This window comes from Centruroides vittatus, unplaced genomic scaffold, assembly GCF_030686945.1.
Source record: "Centruroides vittatus isolate TY-2023 unplaced genomic scaffold, ASM3068694v2 contig_1033, whole genome shotgun sequence".
Taxonomy (NCBI): domain Eukaryota; kingdom Metazoa; phylum Arthropoda; class Arachnida; order Scorpiones; family Buthidae; genus Centruroides; species Centruroides vittatus.
Window position 1 is genome coordinate 152938 of NW_027120671.1, and position 21502 is coordinate 174439.

Sequence of the window (21502 nt, forward strand, 5' to 3'; positions counted from 1 at the left end):
TGGAGGTTCTTAATGATGGCTCATAATGATGTGTTCCTTCAAAAATCTTGGACTCTACGTAACAAAAATCATTAATCAAAGATATCCCAAGACACACGACAAAAATACACAACTCTGATGATTTTTTAAATATTTTTTTTTTGTTGATTTTTGAAATTCTCAAACGAATGCCTGGTGGTCAATTGTGTTATCTAATCCTTCGTCTTTTGATAAAGTCCTATCTATTTAAAAGGAAATAGGATATCGTGACACAAATTGATCATCAATTTAAGCTCCAAAAATCGATTCTTCCTTCTGGAAAGATAATGGTCGAAGTAATTTGTGATCGGCATTGCCTAAGGTTGAAGAACTAGACACAACAAATTAAGAAATGTTATAATTCCATCATATAAAACAAATTCTGTATCTTAATGATTAATTTTTTTAATGAGTTTTGGGCGTGTTTTATCCGAGAAAATCGCGAGCAAAAACCTTCCATTCCATCGTTATCAATTTTTCTAAAGATCCTAAATGATGGCAGAAATCTAACCTATAAAGTCCAGGATTTTCGAGTAATCTTGCTTCCAAATTTGATCTGTTTATTATCTTCCATGGCTCAAAATTAGAAAGTTAATCCGATAATATTAACAATTTCTTTTTCACAAATAATTATAGATTTAGAACTCAAAGTTTTATACATTTAAAATAATAATAATAATAATAATAGTAATAAAAAAACAATTTATATAAAAACGAAGCAATTTATCTCCATTAATTCAATGCTTTTTACAAGTCAAAAATTCGAAAATCTGGATGTCAAAATATAGATTTATTTTGTTGTAGAAAGTGTTATTTTTTATTTGGAAAACTTCTCCATCAACTTGTTGATATAATGACAGATAATCAATAAAACTAATCCTGTGTGATACAATATCGACAACCTATTCGAAAACAGTAAGAAATAATACTTTTTTTCACACTCCAGCAATTTTTAATAATAGGAAAAAAATACATACACACACACACACACACACACACACACACACATATATATATATATATATATATATATATATATATATATTATTTTCGAATTTAATTTGATAAAAGGTAATTTTGTACATTATATAATTCACAAGAAAAGTAATGGCTAATTTATTTGTAAGTGATTGAAACTGTTGCCATGACATCACTTTCCAGTAGATCTATTTACAATTCTCTTTCAATTATTGTAACAGCTACTAACTAATACCACAAACCTACCAAAATAATCTAATCTAACCTTCAAAGAAACAAGTTGTTTTTCTTTTAACTTCCTTTTCTTCGCTAGTCTCAATAGACGTCATTCATTCGATACATAAAAAAAAGGCAAGTAAGTTCAATGGCAAGAAAATATTTTTATGAAAACAATTTTATATAAAAATATGTCAATCAAAATATTTTAACCACCTCAAACCAAGGGGAAAAAAAGAGAGAAATTTATATTAAATTAGCATTTAAAAAAAAATCTCTTGTGTTTTACAGTAGTTAATTATGTATTCTGGCACGACTCGATCTACTTAACCAAAATTATAACCATTCATTAACTGTAAGCAGTCAAACTTAGTAGTAATTAGTTAAAACTCATTATTATATCCATTATTCTAACAGCTGACGTGTGGATTGTTGGATATAAGCTAAGAAAATATCCCTAAAGAATTAACGTTTAAGAGTGATATCGAGTAATAACGTGAATGATATATTCTTCCCTTTTTTAAACGGTTACTTTAACCAAAATCTTTTATATATATAAACTATAAAATTTCTTTTTCCCCATTTCTTATTTTTCCCCCCGTTATTACGTTTAAGCTGACCTAAGGAATAAATTGACCAAAGATCTGAAGAAAAATGAATTACTTCTGTCATTTGGACATGATTTCTCTTTATAAGAGATCAAGTTACTGATAAACAAAAAATATTCTTAGCAAAAACGACATAGGATATTTAAATTAGATCAAGAAGTTTCCAATAAAAAAAAAAGGAAATTTAATTCCCCCCCCCTTCTTCTTCTTCTTCTTCTTGTTCGTTTTTCTACACGAGAACTAGACTTGTTAACATATTCAGATAAAAGTTTTTAAGGATAATAAATAATTGTAACTCCGAGAAAAACCTATAAAATATTTATTAAATAATGCAAACACGGGCTTAAAGAAAATGCGTTTGAATTTATTGAATTTATATTTATTTATTTATTTTTATTTTCAATTTATTTGCATATCTTTGAGTAGAATCTGATGCATTTATTTCTCATTCGCTTAGTGCTTTAGCATGAATTTCTTTTTCCTCTTCTTGTTTTTTCTATGTTTTTAACAATGAAGGGAAAACGACTTTAAAGAGGGGGGGGGAAAGGGAGGAATTAATGTTAAAATCAGCTGTTTATTCGGACACATTATTCATTCTTTTCTGATCAGCGATAGTTTCATGGTTTGTTCCTGGCATACTGGGAAAGTCCCATCAGCCATTCGTCAGAAACAGAGCTGGTAGTGAGCATGCTCGGTTCATCTGCTCCGCGCATTCTTTGTCTTGCAGGCACGACAGCTTGCAGGCTGCTGCCTCACAGTAAACAATGGACGAACAGAGTTGATTTCCGATACTGGGTCTCGCTATTTTCCACCCGACTAAATTTTTCTCTATTCGCCATTTGCCGCACTGCAAGATAGAAACGTGGAGAACACACCATGCTCCGTCTGAATGGAAGGCGAACGGATGCGATGGATACCGTTCAAGAGGGAAAGACGTAATTTATACTATTCAACTAACGTTTGGACACTATGTTGGAATACGGACTTTCCGTTACACTGTATCTACAGATATTTGCATATCATAAAGTATCCTGAGTGTTTATATAACAGCTGAGGAGCTAAGAACAAAAAATAATAATAATAATATGTTTTTCCTAGGAATGAAACCATTGATTTTTACTACTTTAATTTTGGCTTGGTGCCAGCACGTGCTCGCTGATAGGCGTCCTAGTAAAAGTGTGGTGACCACCAAATATGGTGAATTACGTGGTACCATTGTGACTTTCCCCAATCGACGTCTTCAGGCCGTCGAAGTATTTTTGGGAATTCCGTATGCAAGTGCACCTGTAGGTTCCCTACGATTCATGCCACCTGTGACCCCATCTCATTGGAAGGGTGTGAGGAATGCGGACCAATTTGGTTCCGTCTGTCCTCAACGTCTTCCGGATATTGCCAATGAGACAGAGGCTCTTCGCAGGATGCCTTGGGGTCGACTTCAATATCTTCGACGTCTGCTCCCTTATCTCGTCAATCAGAGCGAAGATTGTCTCCATCTCAACATCTATACGCCCGCATCTGGTGAGTAAACTTTAAGGAAACTTATTCATAAAGATCTTCTCTTTTTTTTAAATTTATTTTTACACTCTTAGGTTTATTATTATTATTATTTTCTCTTACTACTTTCTAAAAATAGCAACGTAAGAAAAATGAAAAAAAACAAGGAAAAAAAAAGTAAAAAAACAAAAATAATAATCCGAAAATCTAGAAAATATTACCAGACTTAAAAAATAAAACAAGAAATATATCACAGTAATAGAATCATAAATCAAAAAATTGATCATAAACACTAAAAATACAACAAACATCGGAGGAAAAAAAAAATTACAGGGAGAAAGACATATAAAAAGTATTAGAAAATAATTAATGGATACATTAAAAACAATTTAACTTGTATTTTTTTTTTTTTTTAATTTACGTAGTGCAAATTTTTCTTTTTCTTTTTCTTTTTCTATATTTCGATCCGAAAAATATATCTTACGAGAGATATAACAACTCTTGGCATCCCGTTACGTCTTCGTTCTCAAGTATCTTTTGGTTGTTGGAACGAAGGAAAAGATGCAATTTTTGAAAAATGATAGAAAATTTGACAGTCAGAAAAATGACAACAATCCAAATAAATTTATAGCAATACATTGACAATCTTGTCAAACGAAAGTTTAGAAACCTAATTATCCGTAATAAATATTTATAATTTCAACTGTAAATAAGTTCAAACTTAGATGATGAATGGAGGAGTGAATGAGAACAGATTTCAAACGATTTTTTCTACCCGAGGCTTTTTATATAAAAATTTAAAAAATAATAATAATAATGTAAATTAATTAATCTTTTAGATCTATAAATTATAAATAATTAAGATTTTCTAGGGGGAAAAAAAAGATTATTTAATTATCAGAAAATAAATCATCAAAATGTAGAGGTTTATATATAAATTATAATTAAGAAAAGATAGAAAAATGTATATATATATATATATATATAATTTAATATATTAAAAGTTTTTATTGATAAAAGTATTTTTATTCTATTAAAATATATGAGTTGTTTAAAAATTTATTGCGCCTATAAAAGTTAAAACTTAAAATATATATATATATATATATATATATAAATTATAAATGTTTTATTTTTTTAAATTAAATTTTTATTCATTCTCTTATTAATATTATAAATATATGCTGATGTAAAAACGCTGAGTTATCAAAGTGGATGTATGCTGCATATAAATGTATGCTGAAATCTGACATATATAAATATATATATATCAATGTATGGATGGGTAATACCATTTATTATATATATATGTATAAATATATGTATGTATAAATATATATATATATATATATATTTGGTAACCTAACATAAATTTTATAAGAAAAAAAACTGAATTATTAAATTTATTTTCTTTTATTAAATTAAAAATTCATGTCTATATTATTATAAATTTATTTTTATTTTATTTATTAACACTTTTGAAGACTCTTAAAGTATTGAGTTACGATAAAGGAAATCAAAGTTAAAAAATGCTATTTTTATTCATTTTAGTTCTTTATTATATTTTGAAAAATGTCTAAAAATCTATTAAATAATTACTTTATTCGGGTAATATTATTTGTTGTTTGGTTTTTTTTTCCTATATTAGAACGGGGGAAAATACATTTTTATGTGTAAAAATTCTATAAAAATTGTAGTAAATAATTTTATTAAAAATTTATACAGTTAGATTTGCATGAAGAATATCAGAAATGCTTTTTTCTCCAGATTTTTTTTTATTATTTTTTAATATTTCCCCTCCTTTTTTTATATTGCATCTATCAGCAGAAATATAGAAAAGGAATGGTTTCGTTTTTCAAGTATTATAAAATGACTTTGGATTTAAAGAACATTTCTTTTTGGTATTTGATTCCATGCATATTATTGATTTGGAACCGGTAGACTGTAAAAGTGTGATTGTTAGCAGTCGAGTTTAAGACAAGAGAAGAGAGAGTGTTGCTCCTGTTCTCGACTAATCCCCGATCGTCGTAAATTTTATAAAACTTTGCTACGACTAAAACTACAACTCCTGAAGCTACCTTAAATACTTATAAGTATTTTTAATGCTAAATATAAACGAATTATCGAAGTAAAATATAATAATCGTAAAAGATAATTCCTAACCTTATTTTCTATTAAAGTATTTGCTTTTCCACGTCGATTTTGATCTGCTTATGAATTATTTACCAAAGATATTAAGGTTAACAAACGCCAAACTGTTCGAATTTACAATAAACTTCTTAAAACAGCTATTTTCTAAAATTATTTTTTTATTTTAAAATGCGAAAGTTTAAAATGTATTTTGGATAGCTTGATGTTACCAGAAGAGCTTCGTTTTTTTTCTGTTTAAATATTTAATTTTTTTATGTTAAAATATTGTTTGCAAGATCATTCAACCGGCTGTTTGTCTAAGTTTTTTTCTATGTCTGTTTGTCTGACTGTCTGTCTGGTGTGTGTCTTATTAATAACTTGTAAATTGATGTATCGACCTAGATTAATTTTAGAAATGTTTTAGACGGTTATATTAATAAATAAAGCTCTTACTTTTGAATATATATATATATATATTTTTTTTATACATTAATTGTTCTTATATTTATTAATCTTTGCGAATTACTTTATATATTTTCTTATTTTGTAATATAACATTTTAATCAATTAATAGAATTTAATTTCTCAAGGCATGTACTTTAATCTTTAATTTAATTTCATTTTAAATTAATTATAACTACATTTTACTTTTCTCTAAGCGCATTACAAATAAACTCAATTTAAACGTACATTAACGATAGAAAGAATAAAAATAAAAGTTAGAAAATATCACCATATTTTTACGTTGAAATTACTAGAATCCAAATTAACCGTGGCATAAATAATCCAGTATTAATGCGATAGATCTAAACATAACGGAGTGTAAATTAATATTTTATTGATAGTAACTCACTGTAATGTTTATATACTGTCCAAATGTTCAGTTCAAATATTAATTCACATTCTTTGCTTTTGCGTTATTCGACCAGATTAGAAAGACCATAATGATTTTTTGGCACGGGGAGTGACACCAAAGCAACTTATAAATAGAAAACGAGATTATAAGTAACACCAAACAAAAGCGAATTGAAGTAACAAATTCATGAGGTAATCCTTTGGTTGGCCAACTACTGGACCAGGTTGTAATGCCATGTAATTAGCTGTAACGATCTTTACAGAATGAACCACCATTAGAGAAAGTAAAGGTAGTGGCATTTTTCCCATTCATAAACACACACACACACACACATCTGTTTCTCACACAGAAATAATGAAGGATATTTTTATGAATATATTCCTTCCTTTTCTTCTTTTTACTCTTTACCACTCTCATAAGAGAGATTTACATATTTTGATTTCTGTTCAAAGTCCCGAAGCGAAAGATGGCTTCGGGGCGCAATCAAGAAAGTTTTAATTCATTTCCTACTTAATTAAGTTTAGTAGTAAATTGTTAATTGCTTCTTTATTTGAGTCGATTTATTAAAAAATTATTTTATTATTACTATAATTTTTAATACTAGTTGTTAAGTTTTAGAATTCACTAATAGAGTCTAAAGATTATGATATAAGCGGTTTAACAGAATTTCCATGATGAGTTCATTCTCTATCTATATCACATTGATTGACCACACTAATAGATTTCTCCTTTACCAATACCATCTGTACCGCTAAAGGATTTTCCCTGAGGAAAGAAAAATCATTATCCATTTTCTCTAAGTAAAAAACAAAAAAATACTATAGGGTCGTATACTGTTGATCGTTCAACTTCCAACAAACTGTGCAAGAGACAGCCTTTGTTCGGACGTTATGTCAACATTTTTAATCATACTAAACCGTCATTATTTCTATAAAAAAAGAAAACCAACTTAAAATTCTATCCTTAAAAAATGTATAAAAATTTATGTAAACATTTTTAAAAAAATGAATTTCAAATTCTCATAAAAATTTTTGTTAACTAGAAACTTTGAAAGAGATCAAGAGGATTAAATCCACTTAAAATGAAATTTTCGGACTCGCAGTTCATAATAACAAATAAATAAATAAATAAATAAAAATAAATCCTTCTTATAACATAAATTATTTATCAAACTTTCCTTATAAATTGTGTCAAATTATCTAGCGTACGAAGAGAATGTAAGTAAACTAACCAATACGAATTAATAGAGATAAAATTTAAAAAATCGTAAGAAGGATAATTTCAATTAGTTATCTAAATATTCTATCATTAAAATTATCCAAATGTATCATTTATCATTCTTAAATACCTTTTTAATAACTGTTTTCTAAGGGCCGTAATATGTATATATATTTTTTATCTTTTGATTAATTTTCTTAAAATAGTTCAAAATTGACAGCCAATTACTCTCAACAATATCCTTAACGTAAATATGTATAGGAAGTAACTGTAATTATCTTCCGTTTAATATTTACTTAAACGCATCTTGCATAATTAATATATTACAAAATGAAATTTTCCATAATTTTCACCCTTTAACACTAAAGATGCTCTTACCGAACCATTTAATTTAAAGAATAATCGTTACAACCGTTAAAAATTAAGTAAAAAAAATAATAATAACAATAATAATTTTTCTTTCGAATTTTATGGTAATATAATTATCTTTCTACTTTTAAAAGAAAAATATTTATTAATTAAGCATGCATTTAGCAGTTAGAACATTTTAACTACTCGTACATTAATTTATTCAATAAAGTCAATTGTGTGGTTAATTTCGGTAATTAAATTTTGCCTTATATATATATATATATATATTTGAATATTATTTAAATAAAATATATATAAAGTTTTATTTTATGTTTCTTATCTTTAATTTTATACGTCTTTTAACCATTGATGCATTTAACTAACTGTCATAATTTATAACCGTTGTTGGATATAGATTACTATTATTATAGATCTTTCTGTATTTTTTCTACCTTTCTCTACACTCGCTTATCGTCACATATTCCAGACAAGTAAGTCTATGGGGCATTCTTGTTCCAAATATCTGTACCTGTTGTATTTAACCTTACTTTGCCATTTCGGAAGGGAGAGATGTGGTCTACCCAAGGTATGTAATGTCTGCCTTAGCGGTATTTATCGATCCAGACTAGGAGCAAGGTTCCTTTCGGTCACAGTGGACGACTGGTTAGACTCACAGTTCTATGGATGATAGGAATTTACCTTCCCTTTTTTTTCTCCTCCTCCTATCCCGGATATCTAACACATCAGAAAATGCTTTCTCTAGTAGAAACTAGTAGACGATTCGGTTGTGTAAGGAAATCTTTTCTCCAGCATCTTCCATGGCAAAACTGCTGCGACACCGAAACGAAAACCGCACGGGTTTTATATTTTATTAAATTTATTAAATTCGGAATTAATTAAGTATGAAGTTACATACAAAAATAATATTTAATTATAGTTAGCGTGTTGCGTGCTTATTCATGAATTTAAAACTTCGTACGAGAGATTTACAGATTTTTCTTAAAATGTTATATTAAACTTATATATATTATAAAATTATATTGCTTATAAAGTTTGTTTATAGTTTGAATTTGTTGTTTATTCTATCGTGTTGGAAAAATTTAAGATGTTTTCTACGTTGAATCAATCTCATTTTTCCAATGCGTGATCGGTTAGGTTCAATCACCTCTAGACACCCTATAGATTTCTTTTTCCTATGAATGTATGTTCACAAATTTTTCTTTAGCTTCAATCTAACAAGAGGCGAAGAGTCAATTCTTCCTTTAAAAATTGTCAGAAACTATAATTAGATATTTTAGATAAACTTGCATCAATAAACCCATTCGCTTATGCTTAATAAAAAGTTAATTAATTTTAAATCGATTTTTTTATAAATATTAATTTTTATATTTGCTTTATATCACAAATAAGATTTTTTTTAATTATTATTATTTGTAATTCTTTATAAACGCATAAAAATTTATAGGAAAATTATTTTACTGATAACGACGGCATTGAAGCTCAAATTTTGGTAATTTTATGACGTTAATATATAAAAGAAAATATGTTAAGAGTGAAGATAAAAATAATAAATATTTTAGAAATAAAAAATTAATTATTATTATTATTTTAACTTAAATATTAATAGATAGCATTAGCGGCAATTTAAAAATACATTTTATACTTGTTAAATATTATAAATAATGCAAAAGATATGAAAATAAAAACACTCAAACTTCTGTTTAGCAATTTTATCAGGAAGTTACTGAAGTTACTAAAGTAAAGATATACTTTAGTCTAGTAAACAAGCAACTAACAAGCTTGATTTCTATTTTGATCTTTTATACCATCTATAAAGGTATAAAAATAGTAAAAAAAAGGAGTGCACGATCTCTAGAAATTCTTATCTTCTCAAAACCACTTTGAAAAGCTTCAATTTATCCTCACTTTAACCTTAGTTTTCTACTATCGTTTTTACTAGAAAGGATCTAGTAAATTTAAGTATATTTTCTTCCTTTTTGTTTATGAATGTTGAACTTTAATATTTCAGAATATCAGTTTTTCTAATGCACTATCGAGAAAATATCATTTTCTCGATAGTTTTATCGAATATTTCAAAATATTAAAGAATAATATACTTATCCACACGCCCCCACGTACACACACACACATATATATATTATTTTATAAAAGAAGCTTAAATATTTAAGAATGGAACGTATTAACCAGTAAAAGGGAGTAATGTGTCGAAGATTACTAGTAAAGTTTCGCCCATCATTTCGTTTTTTATCACTAAAAATGTATATATAAGAAAAAGTCGTAGTTTAAACGTACCGTGATGGGTTTTGCTGAGATAAAACTTCTTATAGGTGAATAGTAAACCATTCTACTTGAGGAAGGAAATGTCATTTGATGAATTCAAAAGTGAAATTGGGATGTGATAAAAGTGGTTGTCAAGTGGTCTATCTGAAAAGTTAAGATGGGAAACGATGAAGAAAAAGGGGACGATGGAGCGGCAGTTGCTGAAATGGTTATTTGTTGAATGGTGGAAGTAGATCGGTTGATGTAACATTTGTAAACTCGAGAGACGAACTGAAACTCTATGGAAGTGGAGACGAAGAAGGGAGCAAGGATGTATAGACCAGCAATTTGTATTGGGAAGAGGATGTTGGACGGATGTAATGTGTGCAGTAACGTTTCTACAACGGTAACAATGGGCCCTACACAATGTGCCATGTTAGATTTTTATCGCCCAACTAAAGCTGTTTTAAGCAACGATGTAACTAAAGCTGAATTGTTATATGGCTTTGGCTTTTTTTTTTTTTTTTTTATTAAACGACAGCGATGCTTTGAGGTGAAAATGAATCATTCGATAATGGAAGAAAAACATTATCTTGACAACCATTTTGAAAGAAATTACTTTAAAAATTGAGTTTTAAGTTCGGGCCGTGAATGACTACATTAATAATTTCTATTCACAGGAATATACTTTTCTATAAATTCAAAAACACGAAATTTAACAAGATTAGAATATCTAATTATGCCTTACATTAAAAGTTATAAAATATAACCGTTATAAAATTCAAAAAAATGCATTGTAAACTTTGTAATAAACACAATTTCGTAACTATAAAAGAAAGTTTAAGACGAAATAATAAGAGAAAAAGACGTTTAAGCGTTGTAACTATGTTCACTTCGACTAATTTATTTCTCTTTTGCTTGACTTGTAAAGTTGAAACAAGGTAAAATTGATTAATTGTTAAAACTTGGTTTATTAATTATAATGTCGCTGGTTTTTGATTTTCTTCTTAATTGATTTTTGATAAAATCTGACAGCGTTATTAGGAATGTTACGTGAAAGAAGACATTAATGAATACTAAAAACATCATAGAGTAATTTGCTTGACGAATATGAATCCATTATAATTTTACACCAGAAAGAATTCGCCCCCTTTCCCCCAAAAAAGAATTAAAAAAAAAAAAACAGGTAAAGAGAAAGACTATAGCTATCGGCTCCGCTCAAAATTCAAGTAAAGATGGAACCGACTGGAAGTATTTTTCATCAATTCTTCCTTCAGGTATTTTCCTTTCTTTAGTTCTTTGAAACAATTACCTCTTCACGTTAGCTCGATGCTCTCTTGAAATCATTTCTTCTTCATGCTACCTCGAATTACAAAGTACTTTTTCTACTTCGTGTTTTGCCTTTTCTAAGTTATTTTTTCTAAAATATTTTTTACAAATTGAAAATAGATTATTGAATAGAAAAGTACCTTATTACTATAATCATAAAAACATTAAAAGCCGTAGAAAATTAATGAGAATTTTATATTAAAAATATTTTTATATTAATTTAAACTTAATTGTTATGATATTAACGATGAAATTTACGTTTTAAAACAGTTTCTTTTAAGTTAATTTATTCACTTAATATTAAAAAAAATGACAATTTTATTTGATATATAATTTATTTTTAAATTATATTATATTATATTATATATATATTTAAAAGTGTTGTTATAAATTTTTTAAATATTTATTTTAAGAAGGTTTTTTTAAAAAAAATTACTTTAATTTAATTTTTATACATGAAGAATTTCATAAAATAAAAGCATAAAAAAAAGAATATTTGAAAGAAATTTTTCTTTTATTTCCATCAACTGTGAAATTATTATTCTGGATAAAATTATACAAGATTTTAAATTATTGATTTACTTTAAAATTAACACAAACAACTGCCAAAAAAATCTCTTATTTATTAAATTTAGGAAGAAAAAGAATTTTTTTTTTAAGAAAAAAGATGTGTATAAAAATATTTTAAAAATAGTAACATCTTTAATTATATTTTTAAATTAAGAAAGAGAGAGAGAGAGAGAGAGAGAAATGCAAATCATAAAATTTATCTAAAAATAACAACGTTATTGTAAAAGAAAAGTGTAGTTAATTATCTTTCCTTAATATGACCTTTATTTTTAATTTTATGCAATATTTACCAATTAGAATTTTTTAATTTAAGTGTAAATTTGTGTAAAAGATTATATAAATTTCTCTTAAAATCTTTCTTTACTATATAAGTAAAATATTACAAGTGCTGTAGTTAAATACGGTCGTAGGATGTACTGCACTGTATAAGTAGGTGTTTAACAGAGAGACAGACATAGATATTACATAATAAAGAAACATATATAGGTATTATATAACAGAGAGACATACTTAGGTGTTGTATAACAGAGAACCATATATATAATGTTCTATTATATAAACTCTATGTATGATTCTATTATTGTAGCGACTGTATCACCTCTTCTTAATATGGCTTTTGTATGCATTTGTAACTTAATTCGTAACATCGTAACTTAAATACTCGTCTGTAGATAGATATATTGATGGGATAGATACATATACAGAGTAGTTAATTAGCTCTTATTAATACAGCCTTTATTATCGATTTTATGCAGTACTTACACTTTATAATCTTTAAAATTAAGCATAAATTTATATTAAAATGTGTTATTTAGAAACAGTGTTTTTTATGTTAAGTAAAGCATTATATATAGGCATTTTCATAGGATATAAAGATAAGTATATCAAGGTATATACAGTGTTGCTGCAGCAATTATTTAACTGCATTAATTACCCTTCTAGATTTTTAGAATTAAAGGTAAATTTGTATAAAAATATACAAATTCCTTACAAAGATTTCTTTACGACGTTAAATAAAAATTAAATACTACAGGAATATTCGTAAAATATTCATAGGATATACATATATATTTAGGTATTCATAGTTATATATAACTATAGTGTTATAGAGAAATATTAGTGTAGCAATTATAGTTAATTATCCTTTGCTAATTTGTCCTTTTTTGTTTTAATTTTATGCGTTATTTACACTTCAGAATTTTTAAAAATTTAAGCGTTAATTTATATAAAAATATATAAATTCTTAAAGAAAAAAACTTCCTTCGTGATGTTAAATAAAGCGTTCTAAGTACTGTAGATAGGTATCGTTTGTAGCAAGTATAGTTAATTATCTTTAACTTAAAAAAACTTTTATTTTTAATTTTATTCCTCAGAATTTTTTAAATTTAATCGTAAATTTGTATAAATATACCTTAAAAAGTTTCTTTGCGACTTTAAATAAAACATTATAAGCGTTACAGATAGGCATATTCAATCCTGAAGTAGGGCGTTAGTATATCAGTTATGTGCAAAATTTCAAGTTTTTGAATTTTTTCAATGACTTTCATAAGAAGAAACGATACAAAAACGATAAAAAGTTTCTCCTTTTTTTTTCTAAAAAAAGCTCAATTTTTTTAGCTTATATTATAGATATGATAGATACTCCTCCCAAAACCGCAAATGTATCATTTTATTTCGAAATTGCGATTTGTGAAAAGAAAATACTATATTTCAGGCGAAAAATATAGAAAATTCATTCAATTTTTCTTTGTAAAAATCAATTTATGGCCATCTAGAATGACCTAAATGTTTAATGATAATAATAATGAGATGCCATACTAATTAAGGCAGACGTTGCAATAACCCAAAGAGAAATGACTTTCAAAACCCAGGCACATTATATAAACAGAGATTCAATCAAGAACGTAAAATTACTCATCAAAAATTGATTATAAGAATACAAACTTTTATTTAAAAAAAATAAAACAATGACGTATTACTGTAATCCCGGATACACTACAATTCTAGAGAGTAAGACAAATTGTATTAAGATAGAGAGACGTGGGCAGACAAAACAATTAATCATAATAGGACAGACATTGAGACAGGCGTCGAAATACACAAAACAACATACTTCATAGATGTTGTTATTCCCAAAACAAGTTAGCATACTTCTCAAAACTTTTCTCTTCTCTGTGATAAATAAGTGGATATCGCTTCTTACAGGTTATCTTAAGAAATAAACTTATAAACAATTAAAGAATTGGCAAGCTCTTTTATAAATCCTTTATAGTTTTTCATTATTAGGAAGTATATAACTCTATCAATCTATATACATTGTAAAAAAATCGTTGTTTTTAATTTATATGCTAAATTATTTAAGTAAATTGACATATACAGTCGAACCTCTAAACAACGGCCATTGATGGAAACGTACTGTACAAGTGACCGGGAGATGGCCATTAAAGGTTCGACTGTATACAAATATTGTAGTTTCTGTTATTAGAAAGAATATCTATACATATATACACTATAATGTTTTATATATACAGTCCAACAACAGCCACCTCTAAACAATGGTCACTTGTATGTTTCCATCATTGGCCGTTGTTTAAAGATTCGGCTGCGTACGTGTATTAATATAATAACAAATATATATTTGTTTAATTAATTATATAATAAAACAAGTAACTTTTGAAAGTAAATCAATATTATCTATCGAAGTTTATATGAAATCAATAATCTTTCTATGACAATAATATACGGCTAATACTAGCAATTTCTATTTCTACACTATAAATACTTCAAAATATTATTAAAAAATTCTATTTCCAATTTTGTCTGAGTGTATTGACATATATATATAAACTTTATACCCTTTTTTCTTAATGGAAATTATAAAATATTTAAATTTTCTATTAATAAAAGGAATATAAGTCTATATTTATACAGATGTATCAATATTTACATCTTAAAAATATTGAAAATTATCATTTTCTTGCATTATGTAATGAAACTAAATTATTTACGATTTGAAACATATTATTTATTTAAGCTTAATTCATAATACGTTTTCAATAATAGTAATTGCTATATACTTCTAATAAGTTTCTTTTCTGAACTACAAATATTTTATAAAATATAAAGATAAAAACTCGATTTTCAATTTACCTGTCAAGTTGTCTGATCGTATTGATATATATATATATAACTTATATTTTTTCCATTAATGGAAACTATAAACTATTTATAGTTTCCATTAATAGCAAAAGTATAAAGTTTACTTTATATCGGCATTTTTCTTTCAATTTGATGAATTGAAAACTTTGTTTCTTATACATTAATCAAACGATCAAGCAACGAAATTTATGCATTTAAAATATATTTTAATAAACGTAAGACTTAATTAAGCTTATAACTAATAAATATTTTTATTATTTATGTAATGTGTACCATCATGAAACATAGATATGCTCTGAGCTGCCTCTTTCTTCCCCTCTCCCCTGTCTCTAAACATTTTAAATTTAATTCTGTCTACGTTTAAAATATTTAGAATTGAAACAGTGACTAGTCTGAAACAAATTCCTACATATCCTTCACCATGACAATTCAACGTTTTTAGAAACAATAGTTTCGAGTAATAAAATCCAAGTGTGCGTAGAGTCGAACAGATAGGCAGACAGATTGACAGATAAAGTGAAAATAGTCAACAAAATCACAGTATTGCTTATAAATAAAGCTATAAGCTATAGAGAAAACGATATCGACATTATTTTGTTTTGATACAAACAGACAGACAGACATAATACTTTTCTTAATTCGAAGTGCAATTTGGAATTCGTATCGATAGGAAAAATCTAGTGTTGATAACACAGCGTGTAGAAGCGAGTTTTATTTTTATTTTTCTTGAGAAGAGATAACTGATATTTGACCTTGTGTGGATATCAACGTGCATCACTTGTCAGTCTTTATCCGGCAAGTTATTCCTCAACGTCATAAAAATAAAAATAAAAATAGAAAATACACAACCTTTACCGGAACTAAAAATAAAAGTTAATATACTACAATTAAAATGCCAAAATATTATTTTTAATCCCTTAAATATCGTGTTAATCAACCTTTAAAATTTAATTTAAAAAAAGAGAAAAATGCAAATAAAATTTACACAACTCCTCTTTAACTCTTACAATATATATATATATATATATATTTTTAAATTACTTTTATTGATTATTCATTAAATATTTTTGAAAATATTACAGAAAATGAAATTAAAAGAAAATGCAATTTTCTTTTCCTTTATTAAATTATACTTAGGAGGTAAAATATTTATAATTCGAATAATTATTTCGTGTTATATTTCAATTTATCAATTTTGATGCTATTAGCATTTATATATATGCAATAACATATATATATATATATATATGTTATTGCTAATCACGAATAAACATTTAAAGAAATTTAAAGTGACAATAATGATGTGGTCCCTTGGAATTATTGTGGTCACAATAATGTGACCACAATAATTCAATAATGTGTGATCAAAGACTGTGTCTTCTAGGCTTATAGCCGTGGCCAAATGCTGCCAATACCAATTTGTACCCTGTGTTGTAATAAATATAAAATACTAATAATAATACCAGTTTATTAGAACTTTCTCTTATCCTATCTTAGCCTAACCTCCCCTTATCCTATTTTACCTATTCTCCCTTATTCTATTGTAGTTTATTTGTTATCCTAACCCGTAACTCCGTTTATACTCTATTCCACTATGCCCCTATATCGGGAAATAACTAACTACCCTAATTTAATGTAGAAGGGAGGGTTGAATAGAGCCAAATAATTTATTTTATGTGGAAAATTTAGCATTTTAATTTTATTCGATAAAAAATTCTTCGCTATTTCAAAATAATGTTTTTATTACCGGTTTATTAAAGATGCAAATACGTCTTATTATTTTTTTTAAAGTAAAAAAATGAATGAAGTTTATTACACGAGATTCATATATTATTTATTTCAATAGAAGAAAAAAAAAATGTTGTGTTTCAACAAGTCTTTAATCTTATTCTTGCTGAATGGGCGAATTTTTCCATTTTTACTAACCGAAACTTTATGAAAACTCGTGTGTTAAGTTGTGATAAGTATGCACAAAACATATTAGTGTTTCCCTTCGGAATTTTTCCAATGTTTCCGTAGAAAAACATAAAATCCTCTTAAATTTTTCTCATCAATTTTCTATGCAGAAACATCCTTCCTTTATTACTATAAATATACAAAGTTTCAAATTCACAGAAATATTTATTAAGAAAATAGTAACAACTAAAAAAAAAAACAACTTTGATCGTGTAATAAAACAATAATAATAAGGTAATTTTAAGAAATAAACTCTTACATCTCCGTCCATTATTTAATTTTCAATTTATTCTTTTCTTATCTTCGAGAAAATTGAAAATAGGTTTAACCCAACACACACACACACACACACACACACACAAAATAAAAAAAAGTTTAATATCACAAGAATTTTTATTCCTTCGCCATTTTTTTGTTTTATTATTATTTTTTCATTCGCTATTTCATTACAATTAAGTTTAAAAATCACTCCAGTTTATCTTTTGTTATTATCATTTTTATTTTCTAAACATTATTATCAAAATTAAGATCTGAAAGAAAAATATAATAATGGTAATTAACCCATTTTTTAACTTTCAATTATGAATATTTGACGTTTGTCTACTTTATTGTGATTTCTAACGAGTGTAAAGAATTTATTCTCTTACTAAATTTCTGAGTTTCAAGCAATTTTTATCGTTTTTTTTTAATTTTTAAATTATAATATTATAAATTAAGTAAAATAATGCCGTTAATTTATAAATTTAACAATATTAGATAAATAATTTAAAGAATTCTCTGCGTAAATTTGAGTTAATTTCGTTTGCCCTTTGCATTAAACTAGTTTATCTGATTTATAATTTATTATAAGAAGTAACTAAGTAATTCAACCGAGTAAATATCATGTTTACTTTGACTTAGTTTAGTTTTATTTAGTGTTATATTATACGAAACAATTAGAAAATGAAAATAAAACGAAACAATTTCGTTTTCATAATTGATGCCATTCTACTACCTCGAAGGAAACAATTAAGAAGTGAAATGAACAAATATTTCCTTTTCATTGATTTGTGTAATTTTTCATGCTTCAATGGAACAATTAAGAATAAAATGAACAAAATTTCCCTTTTCTTATCGATTTTATGCAATTTTTACAGATTTATACAAAATGACCGAGCATTAAAATGGATAAACATTTTCCTTTTTTATCATCTTCTATCACCTTATTGATTGTTCGTAATGCATTTAATCTTTCAAGAATAAATAAAATAAGCAAATAATTATATTTTATAATAAATCTAATTAATGTTAACCTTATATATATATATTTATTTTATTCATTTATAAAATATAAAATTAGCATGTAAAGAGTTTGTTAGGAATTTTTCCTTGTGCAAAGAGATAAAATTGGAGAAGTTAAACCTTGCTATTTTTACTGATTTCGAATGTTAAACACTTTCTCCAGGGACGAGATTTGTCAAAGAATCACTTTTTGCAGCATGTGTACAACATGGGTCAATACTATCGAGCTTTGACCTTTCTGTCCTGAGAGAGAGCATAGTGGAAGATGCAATTTTATCTTTTCCCATGATATATCTATCACATACATTTTACTAAATATTGCGGATTTCATTTTATAAATTGACTTAAAAATAAAATTTCTTAATGCTTTCAAGTTAAATTGATGATGGTTAAGATGATAATTATTTATAAAGTTTTCATTAAAATAAGCTATTTTAATTAAAATTATAAAATTCTTAGAAGGAGGGGGGAGAGAAATTTTTTGAAAAAAATGTAAAGAAAATTTCTGAAGTAGTTAAACGTACAAAGTGGTAATAATAAACATCTGTTACCAAAATAAACAACATCATTTTAGTTATAAATGTTTACCAGCTTAATTAAAATACTTTTATAAACATAGAAAAAAAAAGTGTGTTTGATAATTAGCGTTAAGTTAGTTGCAAAATGTGATAAACAAATTGCTGATTTGCAAAATGGGTTTAGAAATTACTCTATATATGAATATTTTTACGTTTATATATATATATTTATTTATTTATTTACAACTATTAACAGGATTTTGGAGTAAATATCAAGTTTTGATAAATTATAAAAACTTTACAGTCCCTAAAAAATTTTCTGATAAGTATTCAACACTAGTTAGATACGTATAAATATGTATATTTTAACTTTAATTTTTTAAGAAAGTTTACTAGATTATTGCCAGAATTTCTTATGAAATATTTGAAGGTTTATGTTATTTCTTACTTTTTTAAAAAAATAAGTAAAACTCGGTAAGATAATATTTTTAAAAAACACAAATCGAAATGTTGGTATTAAATGCATTTTTCTCCTCCTCCTCCTCCTCCTCCTCTCACTCATTCCCGTTTTCTGTTTCTTCCAACGAAAAAAAATGGCAAAAGTTAATTTTGATATCAAATATTTGACAGTTATTTATTAAGTTGAAAGTAAACTTGATAAACAAAAACAAGTAAGAAAGAAAAGAGAAGAAGAAGAAGAAGAAGAAAAAGTATGTAACATGTATTTTAGTAGAGAAACAAAATTGCAAATCGATAATAAAATGATGAAGTTAATTTGAAGTTTTACCAATTACTAGAAAACAATAGTGACGTTATCGATGTGGAAAAATATGAGAGATAAGCATAATAAGATTATAAAGTTACCTTCAGGCGAATATAAATGAGAGATTGTATGATGGAGTCAATGAACGGAACACAAGTCAAACAGAACGCGTACATGTGTCAACGTTCATCACGTACAAAATGAAATCCTTAACACGATCGTCGAAATTTGCAAATCTGCAATAGGTTTATCGTGAACTAAACTGTTTCTTTAAACGATAAATTACTCGTGGGAATTTTTCTTTATCTGAATAATGGCTTTTTCCACCTCTTATTTTAACATCAAATTTTCCAAGATTAACGTATAGAAATTGAATTATTTTTTTTCTCTTTCCAATCTTCTCTTCCTCCTCCTCCTCCTCCTCTTCCTCCTCCTTACATTTCTTAAAAAGTTGGAAAAAAACAAAGCTGTTTATTTTTACCGCAAAAAACTTTTTAAGCTCTTCACAGAAGAAATCTTTACTTTTAACTATATCCATCACGTTTTCTGTAGATTATAACTGGGGTGCTGTTGCACATTGCATCGTATACTTTTGACCGTACGCTTCTCCCAGAGGTGTCTGCAGCTTAATGTTTCGAAATCCGGGATTCTCCTGGGACAGTGATCGAAGAAATGAGACGGGTCTTTCTTTTTTTTTATTCTTTAAACGCCTTCTCTATCGTTGATCGTTACGTTCTTTGCTATGATGTCTGAAACAGCGATATTCGATTTAATAACATAAAACGTATTGCTATTCTCGAAGCCAGTTCTCCGACATAATTGCTAATTAATTGTACCGAGTATTGCTTCCTTTTTTTCTTTTTCTCTAGTAGCTATCGCGTCTAGACATTGTAATTACATATATATCATAATTGAACTCTTAGCAAGGAGGGGGAAGAAGAGTGCTACCAAGGAAGAAAAAGATTTTCGCCAATGATATCCCGGCTATGGCGAATTTCTCAACTAGTCGCGAGTTAATTGCAGCCACACGTATATATATATACAAAGAAAAAAGAGGGCCGACGTCAAATGAAAAATGAACATGGATTCTCCAAATGTGCATTTCGGTTGCGATGCGTCCAGTCATCTTGCTGTTGGCAATCATCCAAAACCGATAGCCTGTCAGGGTTCTTCTGGACGGTGTCAACCACCCACGTGACTATGGTGCTGTGGAGGTGACAGGGGATGCAGTCCAGTATTGTGATCTGTGCAGCTGCGTTTCTTCTCAGCTTATTACATTCATCTGCTTCTAGGTCCAGATCATCCTCTCTCCCTCCTCCTACAAGTCGTCTAAACACTTAAAATGTATTCCCAAGCTTTCCATTTCCTTTACAGAGTATCGTAAATTGGTAATACTTATATATATACAGATTTCCCTTTATTTTTTTTCTTGAGTCGAGAGCAAAGGGAATTCGATAACAAATGGAAAGCACGATTTTGTCGAGGAAAAAAAAGGGAGCAAGAGTCATAAAAAACGAATAAATAAAAATAGTTTTTCCCTTTACTTTCCTACGAAACTATTCCCCCCTTCGCTCCGTTCTACATCGGTTTATTTCTAGAATGTGTCTAGAAAAGACAAAAGTTTCGATATACTAGTTTAAGTTGCTGCAACGTTTCTAATCAATATACTCGAGTCATTTCTTGCAAATGGAACTATTCACATTCTATTGTAATACGTTTAAGAGTCGAATAAAAAAGAAATCATTTGCATTTGATTGCATTATAATAATGTATATTA

The 21502-nt window shown here is 27.0% G+C and overlaps 1 protein-coding gene across 1 annotated transcript in view; it reads left to right on the plus strand.

Moving 5' to 3' along the window:
* Positions 1-2556: 2556 nt before the first annotated feature.
* LOC136968399 (neuroligin-4, X-linked-like) overlaps positions 2557-21502 on the plus strand; it is a 64847-nt gene continuing 45901 nt past the window's right edge. The window contains exon 1 of the mRNA XM_067262418.1: positions 2557-3338. Coding sequence (XP_067118519.1) covers positions 2906-3338 — 433 coding nt within the window. The 5' untranslated portion in view covers positions 2557-2905. The remainder of the gene's footprint in view (positions 3339-21502) is intronic.